At 39.3% G+C, this 27,653-nt stretch overlaps 1 protein-coding gene across 1 annotated transcript in view; it reads left to right on the plus strand.

Annotated features, from left to right (window-relative positions):
- The first annotated feature begins 2,692 nt into the window (after window positions 1–2,692).
- Window positions 2,693–27,653, plus strand: part of TMEM131 (transmembrane protein 131) — a 227,510-nt gene continuing 202,549 nt past the window's right edge. Inside the window, exon 1 of the mRNA XM_072768088.1 lies at window positions 2,693–2,903. Coding sequence (XP_072624189.1) covers window positions 2,708–2,903 — 196 coding nt within the window. The 5' untranslated portion in view covers window positions 2,693–2,707. The remainder of the gene's footprint in view (window positions 2,904–27,653) is intronic.

Raw genomic sequence — 27,653 nt, forward strand, 5'->3', positions numbered from 1 at the left:
AAGTGAGGCTAGAAAAGTTGAGTAATTTGCCTATCATCATATAGCTAATAAAGGCAGAACTGGGATTGAAGCCCCAATTCATCTGAGTCCCTTTTAACTCTGCTTCCAATAGTAGTTAACTAATCTAGCTAGAGAGCAAAGCAAGTAAAAGATGAGGAGTCCCAACAACCTATAGTTCCTGGCTTATATCAAGTTTTCAAACTCGAGCATATACTAAAATCAGTCAGGTGGCTTGCTAAAACAGATTGGTGGCCCTCAAGTTCTCAGGTGATGCAGATGCTGCTGGTCTGGGGATGGCACATTGAGAACCGCTGGTTTAGTAGATTTTCCTTAATTTTGCCAGATGAATAGCCTGCCTCCATCTGCCAAATGCTCAGGTCTCTCTAATTCCTCAAAGGGAAGAAGGGAGGTCTGGAGCTAATCAAGAACTTCAGAAGGGTCCTTGGTGATAGTTCTGTTTTAACTCATAGTTTCTCCTTCCCAAGGCACATGAGTGTTGGGAGAGAGGGGATAATGGGTTGATGGTGGCTCAACTTCAGGTGTCCAACAGTTTACCAAGCTGTCTGGTTAAGTCCTCCTTCTATTATTATTATCCCAGCAGTCTTCTTGTCCTTTCTGGGAAACAAATTTCCATTATCACCTTAACCGTTAAGAACAAGACTAAAGCTTATAAATACAGTTAGGTGGAAGGCTTTGGAAGGAACCTATGTAAGAGAGAAGCCCTAAAACTTAAGCTTCATTAGCTTCATGGGAAATTGGCCTCTGATCAAACATGTCTGTATTATGTCTAAGCTCCAATTATAGACATATGCAAGTTATTTCCCATGTGGCTCTTGAGCCTCAGGCTAATCAGAGGATGTGGTTGATTCCTGTGTGAGAGAACCTGAGCGTTTCATAGTTGGAGAGGCTTGTCTGCCCTGAACCCGGTAATGGGGGCGGGGTTGGCCAACTCTGTGCGGCACGTTGGAAGGTAAACTTAGACACAGCTAAGGCACTCAGTTACTTTTCCTTGAGCTTGATTTCTTTAGTGAGTTAAAAAGCCTTCTTTCCTTACATACACAAGTACAGGAGATCCAAGTTAGAGATAATTATTCCGACTTCATTACATCAAGGACAGGATTTGATTACTCAATTTTAACACTAATACTCAGGAAGAGAAATTTGCTTTTCAAAATCACTGGAGTAAGGCTATTAAAAATATATTTACAAATCAAAAGTTTAAGCGTTTGCTTGACAAAGACGACTACTGCATAGGGTAGCACTTTGAGCTCCTTTTGTAAGTCTTTGTGAGATCTTACTTTCCTTTATAGTTCTCAGACATATTGGGGTGAACGTAGCCTTAAAGACATATGGACTCACTCAACCAATACCGCTAAGCATAAGCAAATGGCTCTGGAATTAGGGGAAGTCACTAAGATTGTTACCAAGTTAGGAGTTACGGAAAGTTACGAAAGACAAGTAATGAGAGACTCTCAAGGAACTTAAATTGTGTAGGGAATAGCCACGCCCACCAAGAACTTCGGCCTCAGGTGGAAAAAGGCTTGAGAAGGCTTCCTGAAGGAGACCAAAGAAGGCGTTAGATTTGGGCCTCGCAGGAACTAGCTGTACACAGCGTCTCAAGAATTATTTCAAGACGTAGAAAGGCAGCCTAGCCACTGGGCACTTTCCTAAAGAACCATCTGCCCTCTCCGTCCAGGGTCATTGCTGCTTTAGATACACACAGCAAAGGGTTTTCCTGCAGCAAAGCAGGCACAATTCCAAGAGCGAGACGATCCCATTCAGCGCTTCTGGGTACTGTGTCTTGAGGATATTACGATGAATGGAGCAGGTCCCAGGGCTCAAGCAGCGCCACCAGGAACTGAGTCAGGCCAGGCGTGTCCTCAGACGGCCGAAAGGCGGAGCTGAGACCAAGAGGAGTCACTGGAGTGGATTTTCCGCGCGGGGCCTCGAGGTCCGGAGGCGTCCTCAGCGCTCTGGAAGGCTCTCGCACTGCAGTACCGGAGATGCAAGCGCAAGGGGCCAGTTCCCGCGTTAGAGCAGCGGACCGGCCTCCCCCGGCGCCCCGCAGCTCCTCCGGCCCCGCCCACGCCCCAAGGCGGCTGCGCGGCACGGCCTCCCTGTCTCCACGTGATTGCCGTCACCGCCTCTGCGAAGCGTGAGCCGCCATCATAAGTCCTGGCGGCTGGGCCCGGGCCTGCCTCCCTCCTCCTCCAACGCGGGGCAGCGGTGACAGGCTGGGGTTGTCCTGCCCGCGTCCTGTCCGGCCGGTGACGCCGTGGGCCTCCGAGAGCGGGACAAGAAGTTCGAACCCACGGACTCCGGGTCAGACAGACCGGCCGGCTGGCCCCCTAGGTGGCGGCACGGCGGGGGCGGTGCCCAGGGCCGCGCCCCGCCCCTCGCAGGCCAGCGCCCGGAGCCCGCGGCCCGTGCCCGTTTCCAGTATGGCCGCCCGCCGTGCTTGACCCGTGGCCTCTCCGCTTCGACTCTTCGTAGGCGATGCCGAGGCCGAGGCCGTGACTGACACTCTCGCTCACACGCACGCACGGACCCAGACCCACGCCCGGAGCCCGAGCCCTGGGCCCGGAACCACTCTCGCCCCCGGCGCCGCGGCCAGAGCCCGGACCACGGCTCCCGCGCCGCCGCTGCCGCCGCCTCGCCGAGAAGGGCCGCGCCGGACGTCGAGCGCGGCGGGCCCCGGCCGGCAGGGATGGGGAAGCGGGCTGGAGGAGGAGCAGCAGGAGCCGCCGCCGCCGCCGCCGCCGCCGCCTCCACGTCCGCAGGGGCCGGTGTGGAGCCCGCGGCCCGCCGCGGCGGGGGTCCCCGGAGCGCGGCCGCCGGCCTACTGGGAGCGCTGCACCTGGTGCTGAGCCTCGTAGTGGCCGCGGCGCGGGCCGAGAAGGAAGGTGGGTGTCAGCCAGCCGGCATCTCCCGGGCCCGGCCCCGCGGCTGTCAGCGCCCTCGCGGAGGCGGCCGCCGGGCTGCGAGCGGGGAGGAAGGGCTCGGCGCGGGGCTGGGCGCGGGGCGCGGGGCGCGGGGGGCGGCGGAGCGCGCAGCTGCGGGCGGCGCGAAGTTGCTCGGTCGAGCCCCGTCCCGAGCCGGGAACTTGCAGCTCCGATGCCAACTCGCGGCGTTGGCCGCACGGAGTTGCTCTTGTCCTCCGTGATTCCTTCCCCTTGCCTCGCCCCCACTCCCCCTTGACTCCTGTCACTGCCATTTCAAAACTTCCTGAATTCTCGTAATTTCTTGCCACTTGGCCCACTGGGTCGGAGGGCCGTCTGTTTAGATCTGATCGCCGCTAATAGTCACATTTTAGGACACTCCCCCCCCCCTTTAGTTGTGGTTTTAATAACGGCGTGCACACCGAAAAATGTAATAAAAAACATCGCAAGACTGGTGGAAAGGGATCAAAACAACTCACAAGATTTTACTTTGAATTCGTTCAAACGTTTCTGGGAGAGGACTCTTGTTTCTTCAGCTTCCCTCTCCTTGACCGCTTTGCAGTATTGATTGTTTTCAGCGAGCAGTTCTGTTTATATAATACAGTTCTGTGTAGTTCTTTAGTAAGTTTAGGTTGTTAAGATGGGCTGTCATCTTTAATATGGAAGAGTTTAAAAACAAATATCATTTCTAGTGTACAGACCTTTATAATTTAGTTAAGGTCTGAACCCCAGTTTTTTTCTTTTCCTTTTTTTTTTTAAAAAGCGCATTAGTATCGAATGACTGTAAAACTGGTACTTCTACAGGGTTAAAAATTATTTTGTAATCTAGAGGACCAACATCTAGCTGTGTTGGCACTACCTGTTTTTTTTTTTTTTTTTTTTTTGAGCTTAGGGAAATGAGTGGTCACTGAGCTTTCACAAAGAAATAACTAAAAGTGAGTGGTTTTTAAAAAGCTAAGCAAAACTTGTTTAGCTTCCACTTCACACTGAACTGCTACTACAAGAAAATAATGTCTTGCCACAGTAACTTTCGGGTTGGTGTTCTGCTTTATGACTTAAGTCGCTTCTTATCGTTATTGAAGGCAATCGTTACTGAGGTTAATGTTAAAGTACAAATGTGCCTCTCTTTACGGTTTCTTTATTTTTGTTCCACACATTACATTCTCTCATTTAACTGTAAGCAGCCTTAGTTTGGGTGAACATCGATGGAAATAATTCAGAGAATTGGCTATCTATAGAAAGAATTAATTGACAGAGGCAAGAGTATTTCCGGAATAAAATATTGCTGCTTTAGGACTAGTCAAGCCTTTTCATTGATTGGTTACAGATCTGCACTTAGATGATTGTTACTATTGTGTGTCCAGCACGGTCTGGCATGCAGTTGGTGTCCTATAAGCGCTAAAAGAGTGCAATAATTTAATGGCATGTCTCCTTTTGTTTCAGGTTAGTCCTTGGAAGGTATTGTGTCCTTGCCTTTCTGTTCTTTTGCTTACCTTGTAGAGTGCCAGGCACATAGTAGGGATTTAACATTTGTTTGAGTGAATGACTATCTTCATGGGCTATTAGCACAGGGAAATAAAATAATGATTGAGTCTCATAAAACATTAAGGTTATATTACCCTTCTGCTGCTTTTTCCCCCACAGCCATACATATGCTGTGTATAGTTAACAAATCCCTTGTTTGAGAAATGTCAGTCTAAATGATACTCGTTAATTTCCTATTTGTTTAGTTTATAAGGTTTAGTGAACGCCTCTAATACTCACCAATGTAAGGCTCAGATGAGGAGAATGACTTGCCAGGGTGTAAAGTATGAAAAAATGTATTTGAATCCATCAGTGGTCCTTGCAGAATCAAACAGCTTTTGTGACTCATGTTGTGTCTGTATGAACAGTTTGAATGTACAAACCAGCAAGTCAAGATATTGATGGTAATTATACTAATACAGAACATAAGCCTCTGCCCATCATAGATGAGATCTGGTTCTAATCAAATATTCCGTGAAGGTTGCTCCAAAAATGGCCTGTGCTTTCAGCCTTCTTGCTGATCAAACTACAATATTGTTTTTGTTTGAGTAAGTAGAAGAAATGAGATTGATTTTTACATGATTGTGATACCATGAGTTTGGCGTCTGATGGGTCACAAATACAGCATTTGCCCCCAAAATGTGCTGTTGAGGTTTTTTTTTTTTTTCATTTTCCCAGGAAGCCTGGGCAGATTTCTGAAGGTAGCGGAGTTCAGTTTGTCAGTTTAAACCCTAGGATTCTTTGTATTTATTTTAGTAGTATAAACTAGTAATTTTTCAAGGTTAAGATTTCCTTGCTATATTAATGATGATTCTCTGGGTGTTTTGTATATTTTTCCTCCGTTGCAGCAGAATTTCACTAGAAAATCTTCAAAACAAAATAAAACTATCTCTGAAGAAAAACAGCAGAAATAGCTAAGCACATTACTGAATGCAGTTTTTTATGTTTGGACTAGATGTTTATTTCCTTAAGTCAGAAGCAGGAGCCATTCCTTGTCTTAACATCCTAGATGTCTTAACATTCCTATATCTTAACATCCACTTTTACTGTTCAATGGGGATGTATAATTATTTCAGAGAAAAAGGACCTTTGAGAATGTTTTGGCTGTGTTCTGCAGTTTGAAAGGAGTTTGAAAGAGTTGGGAGAGGTAGAAGTTTCTATAATTACTACAAATAACTTACTCTGGGTTGGTGTCAAAATTTTTCTTGAAGTTAAGATCTAGATATTGAGAATAGTGAAAACATGTTTGTAGTGAAAATATGATAAAAAATATATTGTGAAGATATGTGTATGTTAAACATACAATTTTTAGTTGTATTTTGTTGGTTTTTAAGATTTTTATTTATTTGAGAAAGAGAGTGAGTGTGTGAGGGAGGAGCAGAGGGAGAGGGACAAGCAGACTCTGCACTGAGCACGGAGCCCAGGGTCTCAATTCCGTGACCCTAAGATCAAGATCTGAGCTGAAACCATGAGTTGGATGCCTGACTAAGCTACCCAGGTGCCCCAGTAGTGCTTTGATTTATTAATCTGCCTGTTGTGACCAGCAAATAAAAACTTTTTAAAAAGCATCATATATCAGGTAATAAAATTTCACTGTGAAATGGGTATTTGGAAGGCACGGTTGTCTTTTAATTTATTATAAATAAAAAGCTACATTTTATGTATCTAGTAGATATAAAACTTGGATAGATTTTCAGGAATATGATTTAGTTTGTGACACATTTCAGTGTCACATGTATTAACTAGCTATTAATGGCAAGGCAAAGTTTGATAATCTGTATTAGGACTTTTATATTTGTTTGCTGGATACATTAGTTTTGTGTGGAAAGTTGTGTTTTAAGTTGTATTTGTGACGGATGCAGGAGGAGGAGCATACAAAGTGTTTTATCTACAAAGCATATGAACAAAATACTTAGTGATAAAGGCCAGAAGAAAAGAGATTAAAATGTAATTAGAGTTATTTTAGGATGGTAGAATTATTTTTTTTTATTTATTTTTTTAATTTATTTATGATAGTCACGGGGGTGGGGGTGCCAGAGACCTAGGCAGAGGGAGAAGCAGGCTCCATGCACCGGGAGCCCGACATGGGACTCGATCCTCGGTCTCCAGGATCGCACCCTGGGCCAAAGGCAGGCGCCAAACCGCTGCGCCACCCAGGGATCCCGAGGATGGTGGAATTAATTAGGAGTGGTAATCATTTTTTTCTAATCAAATGATTATAATGTAAAAATATTTTTAAAAGTGATTTTCTCAAGAGTGAAGTGTTTTAATCCTTTGAATGGTGGTAGAATGGCTACTCTTTAATTTAGAGCCTAGGAAGTAGAATATTAACTTTGTTAACACTGCTTCACTAATGAATTTTTGTTGGCTTATTTTTACGAAAAGCTGTTTGCCTCCGCCAGAAGCTTTGGAATCCCGTAGTTGGAGAAAGTGTGTCCTCTTTCTCTTGTTAATGACTATTTTCCTTCTCTTTATAATCCTTTCAGTGGGTCCTCATAGACACTTGCCAAAAAGATCAGCTTTGAGAATAGATGTAAAATCATCTAATTTGTTATCATCCGGAGTAGTAATAAGCCAAACTACTCTTAGGGAAAAATTAAATCATTGCTGAATGCTTGATATTTTAGAAATTCTTTTTCATCTGCATATGGCTCAAGCTTCCTGACTGGCCTTGGCAGATGGAGAGGCCTCTTTTCTATGGCTGAATTTTCTCCTATCTGTTTTCAGCAGCATCAGACACTGTTGATAGCTGCTTCTCAGAACCTTTCTCCCTTCATTTCCATGACTTTGTACTTCTTGGTTATCATCCTGCCTTAGCCGTTAGCCTCCCACTGGATGGATGCCTTCTTTCACGTGTGTGTCCAGCCACCAGCGTGCACTGTACCCATCCTGGGCAGCATTCTCTCACACCACCTCCGGTTCCCTGGCTTTTATTAATACTAGGATTATTCTCTCTGCCACATTGGTCTTATTTTTGACCCCTTAGCAAGTGGTGTCAACGTCTGTTCACCTTCTTGGTCCGCTCTCCCACACCCTCCAGCCCAGCAGCCTTGGGGTAGGTTCTCACCTGTGGACTTTCTCCATTTCTGTTTGCTTTGTCTTTATTACTCATCTGTCATTCATTCTGACACATTTAGCTACTTAAATGATCGAACGGGTGACCTTTCTTCACGCAGACTGGAATTTTTGAACCTCTGTCAACAGCTGTGTATGTATATAGCAGGCATTCAGTTTTAAATGAAGGTTTACCTCAAATGACCTTATCTTCCCTCTTATACCTGAGACTGGGTGGAGAGTTAAGAGTACAAGTGAAACCTTGACCATGATTGCTGGTGTCATTAAGAATTCTACTGTAATAAGACAGGGGGACACCACTTTTTTCTTCTCTGCCTGTTGATTTTTCTTGTAACTGAGTGATATACACTTATGTAAACCACACTTAGAACTTTCGGAATTTAAGGTTTCAGATTCTCATGTACCCCAGTTGATAGATCATGAAACAGGCACAGAGAAATTAAGTAGTATTCTGAAGGTAACAGAGTTGGTAGGTAGTTGAGCCAAGATTTCATCCCAAGCTGTCTGTTCCTAGAACCAACTGTATAGGGGATCCCTGGGTGGCGCAGCGGTTTAGCGCCTGCCTTTGGCCCAGGGCGCGATCCTGGAGACCCGGGATCAAATCCCACGTCAGGCTCCCGGTGCATGGAGCCTGCTTCTCCCTCTGCCTGTGTCTCTGCCTCTCTCTCTCTCTGTGTGACTATCATAAATAAATGAAGAAAAAAAAAAAAAAAAAAAGAACCAACTGTATAATCTTGGATGAGTACTTAAGGTAGTAGTACTTAAGGTAGTAGATTTTGATGTATACCAGTTGGGGAAAGAGCAGAACTGCCAGTTCTTAAAAAGGCAGTGTATTAAGTATTCTAGAGAAGTGGACCTTTTTTTTTTATTTTTTTATTTTTTTTAAACAACTGTAAACATCCATATCTCTTACTATTTACTTGTTAACCATTGAAATGATCACAGGCCATTTTGGATCATGTACATTCTTAAAAAAGAAACCCAAGGAAACCCATGAATGGATAATCTAGGGAACAGATATTTGGTAATGAAAGCTATTAAAAAAAAAAAAAAAGCTATTGATTCTGTTCTCAATGATTGAAGTACCTAATATATTCTTGGGTCAAGATTAAGGCTAAATTCTGTGACCATTGCTTAGTTCTAGATTAGTATGGCAAGTTAGTCTGGATATGTGAACTATTCTCAGAAACTGGCCCTGATTATAAGGAACTGGAAATAATCCAAAGGCTGGTAGTGGTGTCAGCTTTTGACAGTGGGGAAATCTCTTTGAGACTTTCATTAGAGCTCCAGGAGTTCCCAGAGAAGTTCATTTCTATGCTTTGTTCATTCTTCTGAAGGCATTTTTGGGTTAGGTAGTCATTAGTTTCGTTTGTAGTATTAGATCAGTTTTTCTTTCATTCTTGTGTGATTGCCTTAGAAAGATTTTTAAAAAGCCATAACTCTGTGTGATTCATTTGGTTGCATATAGCACTTAATGGCAAAGTATGAAAAATGCCTAAGGTCTAAGAGGATCTTCAAGTCTGTCTGATCAAGTGTCAAACCTGTTTTGTTTGTTTCTATATAATTGTTAAAAATCATAAAATTAACCATCTAACCATTTTAAGAGTGCAGTTCAGTAGTATTAAGTATATTCACATTGTTATGGAACAGATCTCCAGAACTTTTTCATATTGCATAACTGAAACTCTGTCCATTGAACAGCAGCTCCCCATTTCTCTCTCCCCTGCTCCAGTCCCATCATTCTACTTTCCATTTTTATGACTTTGACTACTTTAGATATCTCATATAAATGGAATCAAGCAGATTTGTCTTTTGTGGCTGGCTTATTTCACTTAGCATAATATCCTGAAGGTTCATCATATTGTAGCATATGACAATATTTCTTTCCTTTCTAAGGCTCAGTAATATTCTGTTGTAGTTGTATAGCATTTTTTCGCTTTCGTTTATCCATTTATTTAACAATCAGTAGATATTTGGATTGCTTTTATTTTTTGGCTTTTGGCTGTTGTAAATAATTCCGTTTGGACAGGGGAGTGAAAATGTCTCTTTGAAATCCTGCTTTTTATTCTTTTGGGACATATACCCACAAATGGGATTACTGGATCATATGGTAGTTCTATTTTTGATTTTTAAAGCAACTGCCATACCATTTTCCATATAACTGCACCATTTTACAATTCTATCAACAGTTCACAAAACTTCATTTCCTCTACATCCTCATCACTAGTTGTTATCTTCTATTTTTCTTGTCTGTTTATAGTGGCCATCCTAATGAAAGTAAGGTTATACCTTATTGTGGTTTTCATTTTCATTTTTGTAAGTGATATTGAGAATCTTTTCATATGCCTGTTGGCCATTTACATTTTTTTTTGGGGGGGGGGAGGAAGTATCCAAGTCCTTAGACCACTATTAAATTGGGTTATATTTGTTTTTAGTTGGAGGGGTTCTTTATATATACTGACTATGAACTCCTCATCAGGTAGATGATTTGCAGATACTTTTTCCCCATTCTGTAGGTAACTTTTTTACTCTTTTGATTATAATCTTTTATACACAGAAGTTTTCAGGTCTGATGTAGTCCCATTTGTCTATTTTTTGCTTTTGTTGCTTGTGCTTTTAATGTCATACCTGAGAAAACATTGTCAAATCTGATGTCATGAAGCTTTTTCCCTGTTTTCTCTAGGAATTTTACTTTTAGGTTTTTCCATTTTATTCCTTAATCTGTTTACAGTTAATTTTTGTATAAGATGTAAGATGAGTGTCCACATTCATTCTTTTGCTTGTGAATACCCTATTTTCCCAGCACCATTTGTTGAAGAGATGTCCTTTCCCCATCGAGTGGTCTTAGAACCCTTCTCTCGGGCAGCGCTGGTGGCTCAGCGGTTTAGCGCCGCCTTCAGTCCAGGACATGATCCTGGAGCCTGCTTCTCCCTCTGCCTGTGTCTCTGCCTCTCTCTCTCTGTGTCTCATGAATAAATAAATAAAATCTTAAAAAAAAAAAAAAAGAACCCTTCTCTTATATGAAGATCATGTGATCATATATGAGAATTTATTTCTGGGCTCTCTATTCTATAGGTCTGTCTCTTCATGCAAATACCACACTTTCTATTACTGTAGTTTTGTGACATGTTTTGAAATTAGGAAGTGTAAGTCCTCAGAGTTTGGTTTGGCTGTTTGGCATCCCTTTAAATCTCATATTTTAGGATTTTTTTTCTGTTTATGCAAAAAGTACTCTCATGGTTTTGATAAGAATTGCATTGACCTGTAAATTGCTTTTAGTAGTTTGGACATCTAAACAGTATTAAGTCTTCTAGTCTGTGAATGCAGTCCTTTCTTGGTAGAAGAGGCAGTGAACCAGAACCAATTAACAATGAACCAGAATGAATAAAGATATTTCTGAAAAGCTAGTATTTATACAATTTTGATTTTCACCATTTGGGAATATATTTTGTTTGCGGTTATTGCCTCTGGTAATGCCTATAATTACTTAATGATGATGGCTAGTGTTTATCAGGTACTTTCTTTGTATCAAGTTCTGTGTTAATTGCTTTGCACGCCTTATCATTTAATCATATCATTAACCCTATGTTGGGTGTCAATTCTTCCTTAACTCTTCAAATATGTTTGTTCTCGGTTACAATTCCTCTGTGGCTGTCAGTACTCCCGGGAAGTCCTTGCTTGTGATAGTATAATACATGGTTTTAATCTCCAGTAAAATATGACAATATATAGTAAGTCTTTCTATACATACAGTCTGGAGGTCAGTTTGGAAAAACTTTTTTCACTTTCACAAAAAATTCATGTTGATAGTAAAAACGAAACTAGTTATAAAATATAGATAAGTAAATGGAGAGCAGTTCCTATAATCTATCAAGTATAAAGAACTGGGCGCCTGAGTGGCTCAGTTGGTTAAGTGTCCAATTCTTGGTTTTGGCTCAGGTCCTGATCTTGTCATGGTGGTATCGAGCCCCATTTTGGGCCCTGTGCTCAGTGTGGAATCTGCTTCAAATTCTCTCTCTCCCTTTCACTCACACCCTCTTTTTCTTCCAAAGAAATAAAATCTTTTAAAAAATAACATCAGTCATCAATTTTCTAGTCTCTGTTCCTTCTGTCTCTTTTTCTCTACTTCCCATTTAAAAAAATAGATATTGACACATTGGCTTTGAAGAAAACCGTCAGTTCATATTTCAGTTCAGTATTTTGTGAGGGTACCAGCTTTCCCTCATTGGCTGTTACTCTTAAGTCCTCAACATTCTGGCAAGAAAAGTTGTCACATTGTTTTAACTGACTTTTAGAAAATTGCCACTGTTTCTTAACGATGGTTTCATACTACTGAGTGATACAGTTAAGTGTAAGTAGTATCTCAGGTTCAGAGAGGGAGGAGTCAAGAGCTCTACCTAGTATGCTGAGATTCACATAGCCTTGGGAAATTCTGAGTGATCCTAGGCAGTATTCTGCATTTGGACCCAAGTCAAAATGTGTGTCAGTAAGGAAAGAATTCTGGGACCTACCATTCTGCTATGTATGGCCAGGAGTTGGAGGAGGAAGGAACATAACAGAAGTGCTTTGTGAATTACCTAAATCAGTGAGAAAGAATTCATGACCTTACCTGGGACTCTAAGAGGTAATAGTTGGGAAGTGGAAACAGTGATTCAGAGAGTGGCTTTGGGCTCTGGTCATCTTCTGCTTTCTGGCTGTGTGATGTTTGTAAGTATGATTGACCACTTTGTATCTAAGTTTCATTATCCATAGAGTAGGGATAATAACAGCATCGTTCTTATTGAGTTGTTGCAAAGATTTACTGAGGTAGTTGGTGAAAAGCTCTTAGCACGGTGACTGACATTAAAAAAATTACTAGGAAGACTGAAAACCTATACATTTGCTAACCGTATTTCTTTGTATTGTTTGATCTTATGTCAATTTTTTCATTGGGGTTTGGATTTTTCATTTTTGACTTAAATGAGCACTTAATTAAGGATTTTGTTTCTCCAAATTTCCATTTCCATTTGAATTTTCTATTTATTATCATTATTTTAAAATTTATTGGCCAAATCTGCCACTCTTTTCCTTTATGGTTACTGCCTTTGTTATTATGTATAAAAAGCTCTATGCATAAAGTATATTCACTAATTTTTTTCTCTACGATTCTATTTTTAAATGAAAATCTCTAATTCATCAGTCTTTTGGTATCAGGTAGGGAATCTATTTGTCTCAAATGGTTAGTTGCCTTAACACCACTTAGTGAGTTATACACAGTGTTTCCTTTTCATGCAAATTCTGTTATACAGTTGGATGAGTTACTTGATTTTCTGGTTTTGTCCTAACTGACAAATATTTTTGTTTTAAATTTAAATATTCCATCTTTGTGTATTTTATTCTATTCAGTTGTCCGTTTTATTAGCTGGCTTGACAGGTCATTCCCTCCCCCTAAATTACTGTTTTTCCGAAAGCATTTTCTTGTCTACTTTGTTTTTATTCTCTGTAAACCTTAAAATCATTTTGAAGAAAATAAAATTCTATTTGCTTTTTGATTACGGTTGTGTTAAAATGTTAGACAAATTTGGAACCTTTTGATATCTTATCTAATATTCCTCTTTATTTTCCTTACATTAAGTTGAGCTGTATGAAATTGCCATTTTTGTAGGCCCCAAATGATTGAATAATAGCTTATTCAATAATATTAACATGTATGCGGTAGTACTGTATTGGCTAGAGTGTTAAAGTACTGTTAAATAAGAGTAGTGAAAAAGCAGGCCTTATCTTTTTTTATCTTTTAGGGAAGTACCTTCAGTGTCTCATTATGTGAAGTATGATTGTGGCAATTGGTTGGAATTAGATGTTTTTGATAATAAATATGATCAAAATGTTATGTTAATGTTTTATCAGATGAACTTTTCTTATAGGTTTTTACTCTTAAGTTAATGATTTTGGCTGTTTGCATTACAGCAGCAATTATCTTAACTCCTTCCACTGACCTGTCTTGGTGAATTAACCTACATCTATGTTCCCTCTAGAAAACCTGTCCATGATACCCATTAAACTTGAATTGCTAACAGGTCCCTCTCACATTCACACATTTGCTCCCTCTAATGTGTGCATTTTTATTGTTTTCTTTTTTCTTTGTTTCTTTTTACCAAACTCTTTTTCAAAGCTTTTGAAATATGTCAGATGTTGCCAAAAAGCTGTCAATAGTAATAGCAACAACAAAAAGTAGTTTTAAGAATAAGAAGAAAGAAGAATAAGAAGAAATGTGCAGAATTTGAGGAAAACTAAAACATTCTTGTAGCTAGAGAAGGAGATTTCAATAGAGGAAAGACGTTCCTCTATTGCACTTGGGTGGGAGAACTCAGTATCATAAAGATGTCAGTTCTGAGTTAACAATTAGTAACAGTTGGCAATTAAAAAATACCAACACAATTTTTTATAGTCAAGAAAATTGATGTTAAAGTTCAAATGGAAAAATAAACATGTAGGAATGCTGGGAAAATGCTGAAAAAGAAAAGTTATGAGGTGTGACTGGCACAAGCAGTTATTAAAATATATACTGTAAAGCCTTTATATACTTGGAAAATGTAAGATATTGGTGTGTGTGTGTAGAGAGAGAGAGAGAGAGATAAGTGGAATAGAAAAGAAATTCCCTAAGTAGATCTTAAGTCCATGTAATGTATGCTGCATACCTACTTTCCTTTAGGGAGTCTGGAATGTGCAAGGCAGAGAGTGCCTATACGGCCAGACCCCCAGTTAAAACCTTGCACCCTATATTAATTTCCTATTACTGCTGTAGCAAATTACCACAACTTTAGTGTTCTAAAACAATGCAGATTTATTCTCTTATAGTTCCGAAGGGCAGAATTCTAAAATCAAGATGTTGGCATGGCTGTGTTCCTTCTAGATGCTTTAGTGGAGAATCTTTTTCCTCTCCTTTGTGGGCTTCTAGATGCTGCCTGCATTTGTTGGCTCATAGCCCCTTCCTCATATCATTCCACCTTCTTTCTTTTCTTTTATAAAGATTTCATTTATTTATTTATTTATTTATTTATTTATTTATTTATTTATTCGAGAGAGAGAGAGAGAGAGAGAGGGAGGGAGGGACATAGGCAGAGGGAGAAGCAGGCTCCATGCAGGGAGCCTGATGCAGCACTTGATCCCGGGACTCCAGGATCACTCCCTGAGCCAGTGGCAGGCGCTAAACCTCTGAGCCACCCAGGGATTCCCCCCCCCCCCCACCTTCTTTCATTGTGACCTTGCCTTCTGATCCTCTGATTTGCCTACCTCTTGTAAAGACCAATGTGATTATATTGGACTCCTGTAGATAATCTAGGGTGATCCTCCTGTCTCAAATCCTTAACTTAATCACTTCCACAAAATGCCTTTTGCCATATAAAGTTAACTTTCACAGATTCTGGGGATTGGGACGTGGATATCTTAAGAAGCCATTATTTAGCTTGTCACAAACATCGAGTCTGTGTTTAAGTTTCTCTGATAGATAAGACACCAAGAGCACAAACAGTGAAAGAAAAAATAGATAAATTGGTCATCAAAATGAAATAGTTTTGTGTTTCAAAGGTCAATGTCAAAAAAGTGAAGACAGCCCATAGAAGGGCAAAATTTTTTGTAAATCACACACCTGATATGCAGCATGTATCTAGAGCATATAAAGAACTCTTATAGCTCAATAGAAAAAAGACAACCCAATTAATAAATGGACAAAGGATCTGAATAGGCATTTCTCCAAGCAATAAGCACATGAAAAGATGCTCAGTGTCATTGGCTATCAGAGAAATACAAATCAAAACTAAAATGAGATACCACTTTACACCCACTGATACACTTGTAATATAAATGACAGGTAATAACAAGTGTTGGTGAAGATGTGGAGAAATTAAAATGTCATACATTGCTATTGAGAATATAAAATGGTGCAGTTACTTTGGAAAACAGACTGGCAGCTCCTCAAAATGCTAAGTATAGAGTTACTGTATGTTACAGCAGTTCTCTTGGGTATATTCCCAAAAGAAATGAAAACATGTGCACACACAAACTCATTCAGGAATGTTCATAGAAGTATTTTTCATAATAACCAAAAAGTGGAAATAACTCAAATGTCCCATCAACTCATGAATGGATAATAAAACGGAATATTATTCAGCCATTAAAGAGAATAAATAAAGCATGGATGCAAGCTATAAATACAAATGAACCTTGAAAACATGCTAAGTGAACGAAGCCAGGCACAAAAGACCATGTGTGACCAGGAAAAAATGTCCCCAATAAGCAAATTGTTAGAGACAAAAAGTAGGACAGTAGAGACAGCTTAGGGCTGGGGGAGGAAAGAATTGGGAGTGACTGCTGAAAGGTGTGGGGTTTCTTTTTTGGGATGATGAAAATGATCTGGAATTAGTGGTGATGATTGAACAACTCTGTGAATATACTAAAAACTATACGCTGTATTTTAAATGAGAAATTCCATACTATGTGAACTATATCTCAATAAAGCTGTTATTTAAGAAGTTTATTTAAAAATTGACAAATGTCCTTTTTGTCTAAGAAAAAAGAAACGAAATAAGCTATTGCTTCTCACTTATCTGACTGGCAGAAGTTTAAAAGCTCGATAATACCTCTGGTGAACTTGTGGGAAAGCACAACCATGCTGGTGGGAATGCAAAAAAGGTACAACCTTAATGGAGTGAAATTAAGCACATTATCTGACACAACTACATAGATGTTTAGGGTTTAAACCCAGCAGTCCCTTGGGATCCCTGGGTGGTGCAGCGGTTTAGCGCCTGTCTTTGGCCCAGGGTGTGATCCTGGAGACCCGGGATCGAATCCCACATCGGGCTCCCGGTGCATGGAGCCTGCTCCTCCCTCTGCCTGTGTCTCTGCCTCTCTCTCTCTCTCTCTCTCTCTGTGTGTGACTATCATAAATAAATAAAAATTAAAAAAAAAAACAAAACCAGCAGTCCCAATCCTAGGAACTGACCCTGGAGGTACACTTCTGACATAAAAAAATACATATGCACAAGGTATTCATAACATTATTTGTAATTGAAGAATACTGGAACCTGCCTAAATGTCCATATGTGTAGTTGAATATATTACATCCATACAGATTATTATTATATACTTAGCAAACCGAATGAAGAAGATCTCTAGAGTCTGATATTCAGTGATTACCTGATATACTGCAAAATGAAAGCAGAAGAGAACCAAAGATAAAGGAGGAAGAGAAGGAGGTAAGGGTGAAGGGAATATGTGTTGTCTGTTAGAGTATGCTACTTTAACAAATTATTTTATGTTTTGTGTTTGTGTGTATGTGTGGTGTGTAGTTCTATAAATAGATGAGTAAGTTTGCATAATTGCCACCACAATCAGGATACAGAACAGTGCATTACCCCCCAAAACTCTCTCGGGCTTTGCCATTATCGTCACACCCTGTGTCCACACTTCTAAACCTTGGCAAATGACATGTTCTCCATCACTATAGTTTTCTCTTTTTGAGAATGTCACGTAAATGAAATCATATGATATGTATGGTTTTGAGACTATCATGTTGAGATTGGTTTCTTTTATTTCCACAGTGCCTTTGAAATTCATGCAATTTCTTGCACGTGTCATAGTTTATTCCTTTTAATTGCTGAATAGTATTCCAGTGTGTGAATATACCATGATTTGTTTATCCATCATATTTTAATGAAAATATTTGCTGTTTCCAGTTTTTGTCTATTACAAATAAAGCTGCTGTGAACATTGACGTACACGTCTTTGCATGCACATGTTTCTTTTTCTCTTGGGTAAGTACCTATGAGTGGAAAATCTGAATCATGTGGTGGCTGTATGTTTAACTTAATAAACTGCTAATTTGTTTTCCAAAGTAGTTATTCCTCAATAAAAAATGATAGCATCTTTCCATGTGCTTATTTGACATGCATGTATCTTTTTTGGTGAACCAGCTCTTCAAATCTTTTGCCCATGTGTATATTGCATTATTTGTTTTCTAACTGAGATTTGAGAATTCCTCACATAGTCTGGCTGTAAGTCCTCTGTAGATACACGTTTGCAAAGATTTCCTCTATGTCTGGGGCTTGTATTTTCGTTCTCTTGAAGAGGAGTTTTTAATTAAGTTCCAATTTATCAAGTTCTTTAATAGATTGTGTTGTTAGTATTACATCTAAATCTTTGCCTCACTCAGAGTATCAAATATTTTCTCCTGTGTTCTCTTCTAGAAGTTTTATAGTTTTAGGTCTTCCATTTAGATCTATGGTCCATTTTTTTTTTTTAACGTATGGAACAAAGTATGGATCCAAGTTTATATTGTTTTGCATACGCATATCTAGTTCTAGTGTGATTTCTTTGAAAAGGCTGTTTTTTTTTCCTGCTGCATTGTCAGTACAGTTGTTGAAAATCCGTTGCCTATGCATGTATCAGTTTATATCAGGTTTCTTGTTCCAATAATCTATTCGTCTATCTGGATGCTGGAACAACACTGTCTTGACTACATTAGCTTTGTAATAATTACTAAAACAGTGTTAGTCCTACAAGACTTTGTTTTTCTTATTCAGAGTTGTCTTGCCTATTCTAGGTCCTTCACATTTCCCTAAGAACTTGAGAGTCCTATTATCAATTTCTGTAACAAAGATTGCTGAGATATTAATTGGGATTATGTTAAATGTATAATCAGTTGGGGGAGAATGGACATTAATATAGTCTTCTGAAAAGAGACATTTTCTGTATTTAGGTCTTTAAGTTCTCTTAGTAATAATTTGTAGTCGTCACTGTAAAAATCTTTTATATTTTTTATCAGATTTATCTCTAGTATTTTTTTTTAAAGATTTAACTTATTTATTTGAGAGAGTGCAAGCAAGAGAGCACAAGCAGGTGGAGCAGCAAAGGGAGAGGGATAAAGACTCCCCACTGATCAGGGAACCTGGTATGGGGCTCCATCTCAGTACCCTGAGATCATGATCTAAGCCAAAGGTAGCGGGATGCCTGGGGAGCTATGTGGTTGGGTGTCTGCCTTTGGCTCAGGGCGTGATCCTGGGGTACCAGGATCGAGTCACACTTCGGGCTTTCTGCATGGAGCCTGCTTCTCCCTCTGCTATGTCTTTGCCTCTCTCTATATATATATCTCTCATGAAAAAATAAAATCTTAAAAAAAAGCCAAAGGCAGTCATTTAACTTATCTAGCCCCTCAGGCGCCCATAGTATTTCATATTTTTGATACTATTCTAAATAGTATCAAATGGTATTCTAAATGGTATTTTTTTAAAATTCAGTTGTCACTGTTCATTACTAATATATAGGAATGAATTGATATTTGTATATTGATCTTGTATTTTATAATCTTCCTAAACGGATGTATTAGTTCTAATAACTTTTCTATGAGTTTCATTGTATTTTCATTGATAATTATGTTTGCAAACAAAGACAGTTTTACTTCTCCTTTTCCAGTCTGGTCACAGTTTATTTTGTTGCCTGATTGTACTGGCTAGAACCTGTAGGACAGTGTTTAACAGAAGTGGTTAAGATTAAACATTCCTGTCTTGTTCATAAACTTAGGGGGGGCGGGAAGCAGTGAATCTTTCACCACTAAGTGTGATTTAGTTGTACATTTTTCCTAGATATTCTTTTTCAGGTTGAAGAATTTTATGTCCAGCGTGATGATAGTTTTTAGCAGGAATAGGTATTGAATTTATTGAATGGTTTTTCTGTGTCTATTGAGGGTTGTTGTTGTTATTTTTTAGCTTGTTCATATGGTGAATTACTAGCCTTGAGTTTCTTACTTGATCATGACATATTACCCTTGTAATGTATTATTGGATTTTTTTTTGTTGTTACTGAAAGTTTGTTTAGATTTTTTTTATGTCTGTGGTCATAACAGAAGGATAGTGTTATGTTTTCTTATATTTACTTTGGGTATGAAGGTAATACTGGCCTCCAATAATTAGTTGAGAGGTATTTTTTCCTTTTTAACTTTTCGGAAGAGTCTATATAGAATTGGTGTCATTTTTCCTGTGACATGTGATAAGAATTAAGAATTGAAGCCATCTGGGCCTGGAATTTTTTTGTGGGGAGATTTTTAACTACAGTGTCAATTTTTAAGATACAGGGCTTTTCAAGTTACCTTTTTTGGAGTGAGCTTTGGTAATTAAAGTCTGTCAAAGAATTAATTTCATTTAAGTTGTCAGATTTATTGACAAGGTTGTTCATAATGTTCTCATCTTTTGAATATTCGTAGAATGTGTAGAGGTGACACCTCTGATTCTTGATGTAGTTTGTGTCCTCTTTTTTCTTGGTCAGTCTGTTCAAAGGTTTATCATGTTTAATATTCTGCTCAAAAACAACTTTTGGTTTTTCTTTTGTCTTTCTCTCCCATCTTTCTTTATACTGATTTCCACTAAGACTCTCATTATTTCCTTTCTTCTGCTTCCATAGGGCTTAATTTGCTCTTCATTTTCTAGTTTCTTAAGGTAGGAACTAAAATCTTTGATTTTGGGGACCTTGGGGATTTACCAAGGATTTTTTTATTATTGAGTTATAATTTAAATGCCATTTGTTGGAGACTATACTTGGCATGAGTTGAATCCTTTTGAATTTATTTTTTTAAGATTTTATTTATTCATGAGAGAGAGAGAGAGGCAGAGACATAGGCAGAGGGAGAAGCAAGCTTCCCACATGGAGCCCAATGTGAGACTCCATCCCAGGACCCTGGAGTCACAACCTAAGTCAAAGGCAGACGCCCAACCGCTGAGCCACCCAGGCCTCCCTCCCATGAGAAATTTGATGTCATGTTTCCTTTGTTTCTCTCTATGTAACATAACGTTTTTTTCTCTTGATTCTTTTAAGCTTTCTCTTTGCCCCTTGTTTTGAACAGTTGTATATCTCCTGGTAGAGTTTTCTCATGTTTCTTGTATTTCAGATTTATTGAGTTTTCTTGGATCTGTATATTTATAGTTTTCATGAAGGTTGGAAATTTTTCAGCTGTTATTTCTTTAAATATTTTTCCTGTCCTCCTCTCCCCAACCTCAGTTTTGGGACTCTAGTTATCCATGTATTAGGCAGCTTGAAGTTGATTCCACAACTCAATATCCTATTCAGTTTTTGCTTTGGTTTCTTGTGTATTTTATTTTGGATAGGTTCTGCTGCTGTGTCTTTGAGTTCATTAATCTTTTCTTTTGCAATGTTGATGTGCCATTAATCCCATTGTGTATTTTTCATCTCACACATTGTGGTTTTTATCTATAGAAGTATAAGTTCAGTTTTGTTTATATCTTTTATTTCTTTTTAAACATGCGGAACACATCTATAAAATATTTTTTTTATTAGCTGGTTCTAACTTTTGTGCCAATTCTGGGTTGGTTCCAACTGATTATTCTCTTATGGGTTCATGTTTTCTTAACCTCTTTATTCAGTCGTCTGTAATTGAATGCCAGATGTTGTGAATTTTACTTTGTTGGGTGCTTTAGTTATGAATTCATTCTTGAACTTTGTTTTAAGAATCAATTAAGTTACTTGAAACAGCTTGATCTTTTTGGGAGGCTTGTGTTTAAGATTTGTTAGAGCACTGGAGCAGTGCTCTGTCTAGGACTAATTACTATCCACAGCTAAGGTAAGACCCAATTCTCATGAATTACGGGTTTTTCCAGTTTGTCAGGTGGGAACAGGCACTTTAAGTGGCTCACATACTGGTCCTTCGAATCCTTTTGGATATTTTTTACCATCCTTCGGTAGCTGCTTCACGTGCATGTGCTGATTGGGATTTTGCTGAGTACTCAGTGATTCTCCAGGGTTCTCTGTGCCGTGTTTTTCTTTCTGGTACTCTGTCCAGTGGACTCTCACTAACTTGGATTCCTTAGACTCTCAGCTCTGTCTCAACTACTCAGTCCACCAGGCTCTATCACAGTTACCCTGCCTGCACTGTGGCTTTACTCTCTCAAGATAGTAAATTAGGGCAATCATAGGGCTCAGCTTGTTTGTTTCCTATCTCTTAGGGATTGTTGTCCTTCACTGACTGATCTGTAAGGTCTGAAAACTGTCATTTCATGTATTTTGTCTGATTGGTTGTTTCTAGTGGGAGGGTACGTATGGTCCCTGTCATTCTATCATACTCAGAAGTAGAAGTCTAGATATCTGTATCAGTTGTTATTCTCTAGTATAGCCAACATTGTTATTTTCAGGTGTTGTTCCTGAATCTCTTTTTTTTTTCTTTTTTTTTAAATTTGTTTTTTATGGTGTTCGATTTGCCAACATATAGAATAACACCCAGTGCTCATCCCGTCAAGTGGCCCCCTCAGTGCCCATCACCCAGTCACTCCCACCCCCTGCCCACCTCCCTTTCTACCACCCCTTGTTCGTTTCCCAGAGTTAGGAGTCTCTCATGTTCTGTCTCCCTTTCTGATATTTCCCACTCATTTTTTTCTCTTTTCCCCTTTATTCCCTTTCACTATTTTTTATATTCCTCAAATGAATGAGACCATATAATGTTTGTCCTTCTCCGATTGACTTATTTCACTCAGCATAATACCCTCCAGTTCCATCCACGTCGAAACAAATGGTAGGTATTTGTCGTTTCTAATGGCTGAGTAATATTCCATCGTATACATAGACCACATCTTCTTTATCCATTCATCTTTCGATGGACACCGAGGCTCCTTCCACAGTTTGGCTATCGTGGACATTGCTGCTATAAACATCGGGGTGCAGGTGTCCCGGCGTTTCACTGCATCTGTATCTTTGGGCTAAATCCCCAGGAGTGCAATTGCTGGGTCGTAGGGCAGATCTATTTTTAACTCTTTGAGGAACCTCCACACAGTTTTCCAGAGTGGCTGCACCAGTTCACATTCCCACCACCAGTGTAAGAGGGTTCCCCTTTCTCCACATCCTCTCCAACATTTGTTGTTTCCTGCCTTGTTAATTTGCCCCATTCTCACTGGGGTGAGGTGGTATCTCATTGTGGTTTTGATTTGTATTTCCCTGATGGCAAGTGATGCGGAGCATTTTCTCACGTGCTTGTTGGCCATGTCTGTGTCTTCCTCTGTGAGATTTCTGTTCATGTCTTTTGCCCATTTCATGATTGGATTGTTTCTTTGCTGTTGAGTTTAATAAGTTCTTTATAGATCTTGGATACTAGCCCTTTATCTGATATGTCATTTGCAAATATCTTCTCCCATTTTGTAGGTTGTCTTTTAGTTTTGTTGACTGTTTCTTTTGCTGTGCAAAAGCTTCTTATCTTGATGAAGTCCCAATAGTTCATTTTTGCTTTTGTTTCTCTTGCCTTCATGGATGTATCTTGCAAGAAGTTGCTGTGGCCAAGTTCAAAAAGGGTGTTGCCTGTGTTCTCCTCTAGGGTTTGGATGGAATCTTGTCTCACATTAAGATCTTTCATCCATTTTGAGTTTATCTTTGTGTATGCTGCAAGAGAGTGGTCTAGTTTCATTCTTCTGCATGTGGCTGTCCAGTTTTCCCAGCACCGTTTATTGCAGTGTGGCAGGATACAAAATCAATGCCCAGAAGTCCGTGGCATTTCTATACACTAACAATGAGACTGAAGAAAGAGAAATTAAGGAGTCAATCCCATTGCACCCAAAAGCATAAGATACCTAGAAATAAACCTAACCAAAGAGGTAAAGGATCTATACCCTAAAAACTACAGAACACTTCTGAAAGAAATTGAGGAAGACACAAAGAGATGGAAAAATATTCCGTGCTCATGGAGTGGAAGAATTAATATTGTGAAAATGTCAATGTTACCCAGGGCAATTTGCACATTTAATGCAATCCCTATCAAAATACCATGGGCTTTCTTCAGAGAGTTGGAACAAATTATCTCAAGATTTGTGTGGAATCAGAAAAGACCCCGAACAGCCAGGGGAATATTAAAAAAGAAAACCATAGCTGGGGGCATCACAATGCCAGATTTCAGGTTGTACTACAAAGCTGTGGTCCTCAAGACAGTGTGGTACTGGCACAAAAACAGACACATAGATCCATGGAACAGAGTAGAGAATCCAGAAGTGGACCCTCAACTTTATGGTCAACTAATACTCGACAAAGGAGGAAAGACTATCCACTGGAAAAAAGACAGTCTCTTCAATAAATGGTGCTGTTCCTGAATCTCTTGATACAAGAAACATTTTTATGTAATTATTATCAGATAGGATGGTGTATTAGTTTCCTATTGCCTGCTCTAATAAATAACCACAAGCTTAGTGGCTAGAAACAATGCTAATTTATCTTACAGTTGTAGATATCAGAAGTCTAAAGTGGATCATGTGGGCTAAAATCATGGTGTTGGTAGAGCTGTGTCCTTTTTGGAAGCACTAGGGGAGAATCTGTTTGGCTTTTTAAACTTCCAGAGTTCACCCACATTCCTTTGGCTTATAGCCCCTTCCTGTGTGTTCAAAGCCAGCAACATCTGGCCAAGCCTTTTTTTTTTTTTTTTTTGTATTTTAATTTTATCTTAATTCCAGTGTAGCTAACATGTAGTGTTAATGTTAGATTCAGGTGGCCAAGTCTTTCTTATGCTGCCATCTCTCTGATCCTCTCTTTTCTGCTTCCTTATTCCACTTTTAAGGATATTGGGCCTACCCAGATAATCCAGAGTAATCTTGTTATTGTCAGTTGATTGCAGCTTTAAGTAATTCCCTTTTGCCTTGTGGACCTATTCATATTCATAGGGACCTGAAATTAGGATGTGAACATCTATGGGGTGGGAGAACATTATTTTGCCTGTCATTGATAGATGGCTTTCAGCATCCTTCTCCTTGTCTCAGACATTTTTCTTTTTTGTTTCAGTGAAGAAAAATGGTATATTAAGAATTTTGTTTTTAACCTACACACATTAAAAAATATTATTAGAAACAATGAAACTGTAAATCTGCGCTTTTAAAAAAGTGTTGTGTATAACTTGTCTATCATACATACTAATATATAGAGGTAGTTTATTTTAGTTTTGGATATAATTCAGATCTTAATTTTTATGGATTACTTCACAAGTTGTGATTTGAGAATTTTTCGAGCATTCTATCTGGCAGTCTATAGAAACTTCCCAGGTTTGTGAAGTTGATGTGTTGCCATAAATGTAACTTTTAGACCAATGTTAACCTACCTTGTATTTCAATATTTTCTTCTCTTAACATACCCCACCTTCCTCCCATCGTGTTAACTTCTTGTGCTCTGTTGTGTATCATGTGGTGCAGCTGGGAAGTCCTGGTGTGTGTTCTTTTCCTGTTAGGTCTTTAGCAGTGTCATCTCCTGCATGTCAACAGTTTCAGTGCTCTCTGACAAATGTCAGTGTTGCAGAACCATGATTTTTCCTTGACCTTTACCCAAGGTTCTGTGGGAAGGGTTACGTGTACTTGATATTGACAAGAGTAATTTATGTAGAGCAGCTCCCAGTGATTATGTTTCACTTTTCCTTCCACAGCTGTCTTTGTGTTGTGGCTCCCCTATTCCTCATATGTCTAAATAATATTTGATGAATATTTGATAAAGTAGTTGTTTAATATGATATTTCTTTTACTATTTAATCTAGAAATCAAGGCTCGAAACAAAAGTGCAGAACAGTAAAGCAGATTTTAATCATACTTTATTACTCCTCTCCTACATTAAAAACAAACTAGGCTTTTATATGACCAAGCACAGTTGAAGGTCAGTAGGGCTAGTTTTTAGAGCACACAGTGAAGCCAGTGACATAAATGAAGGCCATTTATGAAACCTTCTACTGCTTCTTTCTTATGTCCTGCTTCGCTGCCTTTGGCACACCCCTGGGTGGAAATGAGTTAGATGTACCCAGAATGGCAGACCAATAAGAAGTTGGCCAAAGAACTCAGCACTTTGTCCTTGTTGCAGGATCAGAATCAGGGTTGTCATCCTCCTATGGCCACAGTTCTGGGGCCTGGACCCAGACTGGCTGAACACCACTTCTTCCATTTGGCTGGTTTGTGACTGGGGTCTGGTGCCTGGTAAATAGATAAGGTCAAGGCTTTGCAGATGGCTGACTTTCCTTTACATACTGGTTTATCATTTGCTAACTGTGTGGTCTGTAGAATACATTATTTAAGTGTGGACTTCTGTCAGCTGTAAAATGGGCATACACATGCTTAATAGGCACTTTACATGGGTACTCAAATTGTTCTTGATATCTTTAGAGAATACTTCCTACCTTGAAAAAAAAAGTCTTTTTCTGTGCTATTTTCTCTGGCCTGTGGTTCTGTTCACATCTTCCTGCCTCTTTCATCTAGGGGGAAAAAAACTGCTGGAGGTTTTGTCTCTTGCATCAGCCTTTAACACCCTGCTGCCCCCTACTAAAGCAGTTCCTTGGGGGCATGGTAAGTCTAATTAAGGACATACCCACAGAGGTAGCCATTTCTTTAAGGTAGTTGTCTTTTATTTTAATCATATAGGCAAAGTTTGCATTCCATTCCATGCTGATTTTAATAGAAAAACAATTTTTCCTAAGTGAATACTCCTGGAAGATGTCTCATGTTTCCTACTTCTAGTTCATAGCAGCATATTCCTGGAAACATTTCTTTACTGGCTACAGCAGCACTATTAAAGCAATTCTCAACAATGAGAATGGAATGGAATGTTGCCAGGGTCTTGGTTTGTAGAGGTGGACTACTAATCTAGTGTCCTTGCATAGCTCAGCATCAGACAAGTTGTTTTGAATGGCACGGAGTTAAATTTAGAGAAGGAGATGATTTTGTATTATTTGAGGCAAACCAGGTAGTCCAGTGTTGTACTTTTGATGAAAGCCCATGATGGGTACCAGGCTACTTGTGGGAGAAGGTGTTTGGCTTTGGGTTTCAGCTTAGTTCTGTTCCTCAAGATTCTTAGTGTCAGTTTTTTTGTTTTTTAAATTGGAGTAGATTGTATACAGTGATATGGATAATCTTCACCGGATGAGCGTATAGATAGATTTCTGAATCATTGCAGAATGAGTGCTCCAAGACCTTGGGATAACAGCCTAGGTAGAGGAGCATCAGCACAGAAAGATACATTTGAAGATCACAGAGCAAGCCTGAAAGTGCATTAACTAGATTCCGAAAAGGAAAAGTTTTGAAACGTAAGCTAGGCATTAGGTGTCTATAGACATAGGGGAGAAAAGAGGGTAACACTAGCAGAGAGAGGTTTAGAAAGAGATGTTGGGGAATAGGCTGAAAGACCTAAGCAAGGGAGATTGGCCTGGGGCCTGGAAGAAATTGGTGATAAAACAGTGGTCTGTCTAAGCCTCCATGCCACCACCCATCCTCAGCACATCTTTAGGGGCCTTAGCATATGCACAATGTACAGGGTGATTTCTCTTCAGAGCCTTTATACAGTTGAAGATAAAAGTCTTTGCTCAGTAATTATATCAGCAAATTGTGCTTTAGTGAGTTAAGTGAGCTATTTAGCATAACTTGTCATATCCTTCTTGTTCTGATGGGAAGGCTGTGCCTTAGAAAACTGGCTTGGGTGGTAAGTTGGGTAAAGGGTCCCCATTATGATGAGAAGCTTGCTATGGTCAGGTCTCTGTCTTCACCACACAGACAAGTAGAAGCTGTTGAAAGTCACTCTTTGTGCAGTCTTTCCTGCAGGTGTAAGCCAACACTGCTTGGCATACTTTCAGAATTTATGTTTTCATCTGACTGCCTTCCTTCTGAGGATGGAACTGGTTCTTAGAGCCCTCCTTATAGATAAAGAGGAACCCACTGTTACTTGCATTGTGCATGGTGCACAGCAGGTGCTCAGAAAATCTTGACTCAGTTGAAAATTGAATTATACTCTGTGGGCTAGTTCCTGACCTTGTTTGTCTCAGAACTTCATGTTGGTTTTTCAAAATGTTAATGCTTAAAAAAAAAAAAAAAAATTAATGCTTAAAACATAACATTGATTCTTTTCTTTTCTTTTCTTTTCTCTTTACTTTTTCTTTTTTTTTCCTTTCCTTTCCTTTCCTTTCCTTTCCTTTCCTTTCCTTTCCTTTCCTTTCCTTTCCTTTTTTTCTTTTCTTTTTTCTTTCCTCCTTTCCTTTCTTTTCTTTCTTTCTTCTCTTTTCTTTTTTCTTTTCTCTTTTCTCTTTTCTTCTCTCTTCTTCTCTCTTCTCTTCTCTTCTCTTCTCTTCTCTTCTCTTCTCTTCTC

Source organism: Canis lupus, chromosome 11 (assembly GCF_048164855.1).
Source record: "Canis lupus baileyi chromosome 11, mCanLup2.hap1, whole genome shotgun sequence".
NCBI lineage: Eukaryota > Metazoa > Chordata > Mammalia > Carnivora > Canidae > Canis > Canis lupus.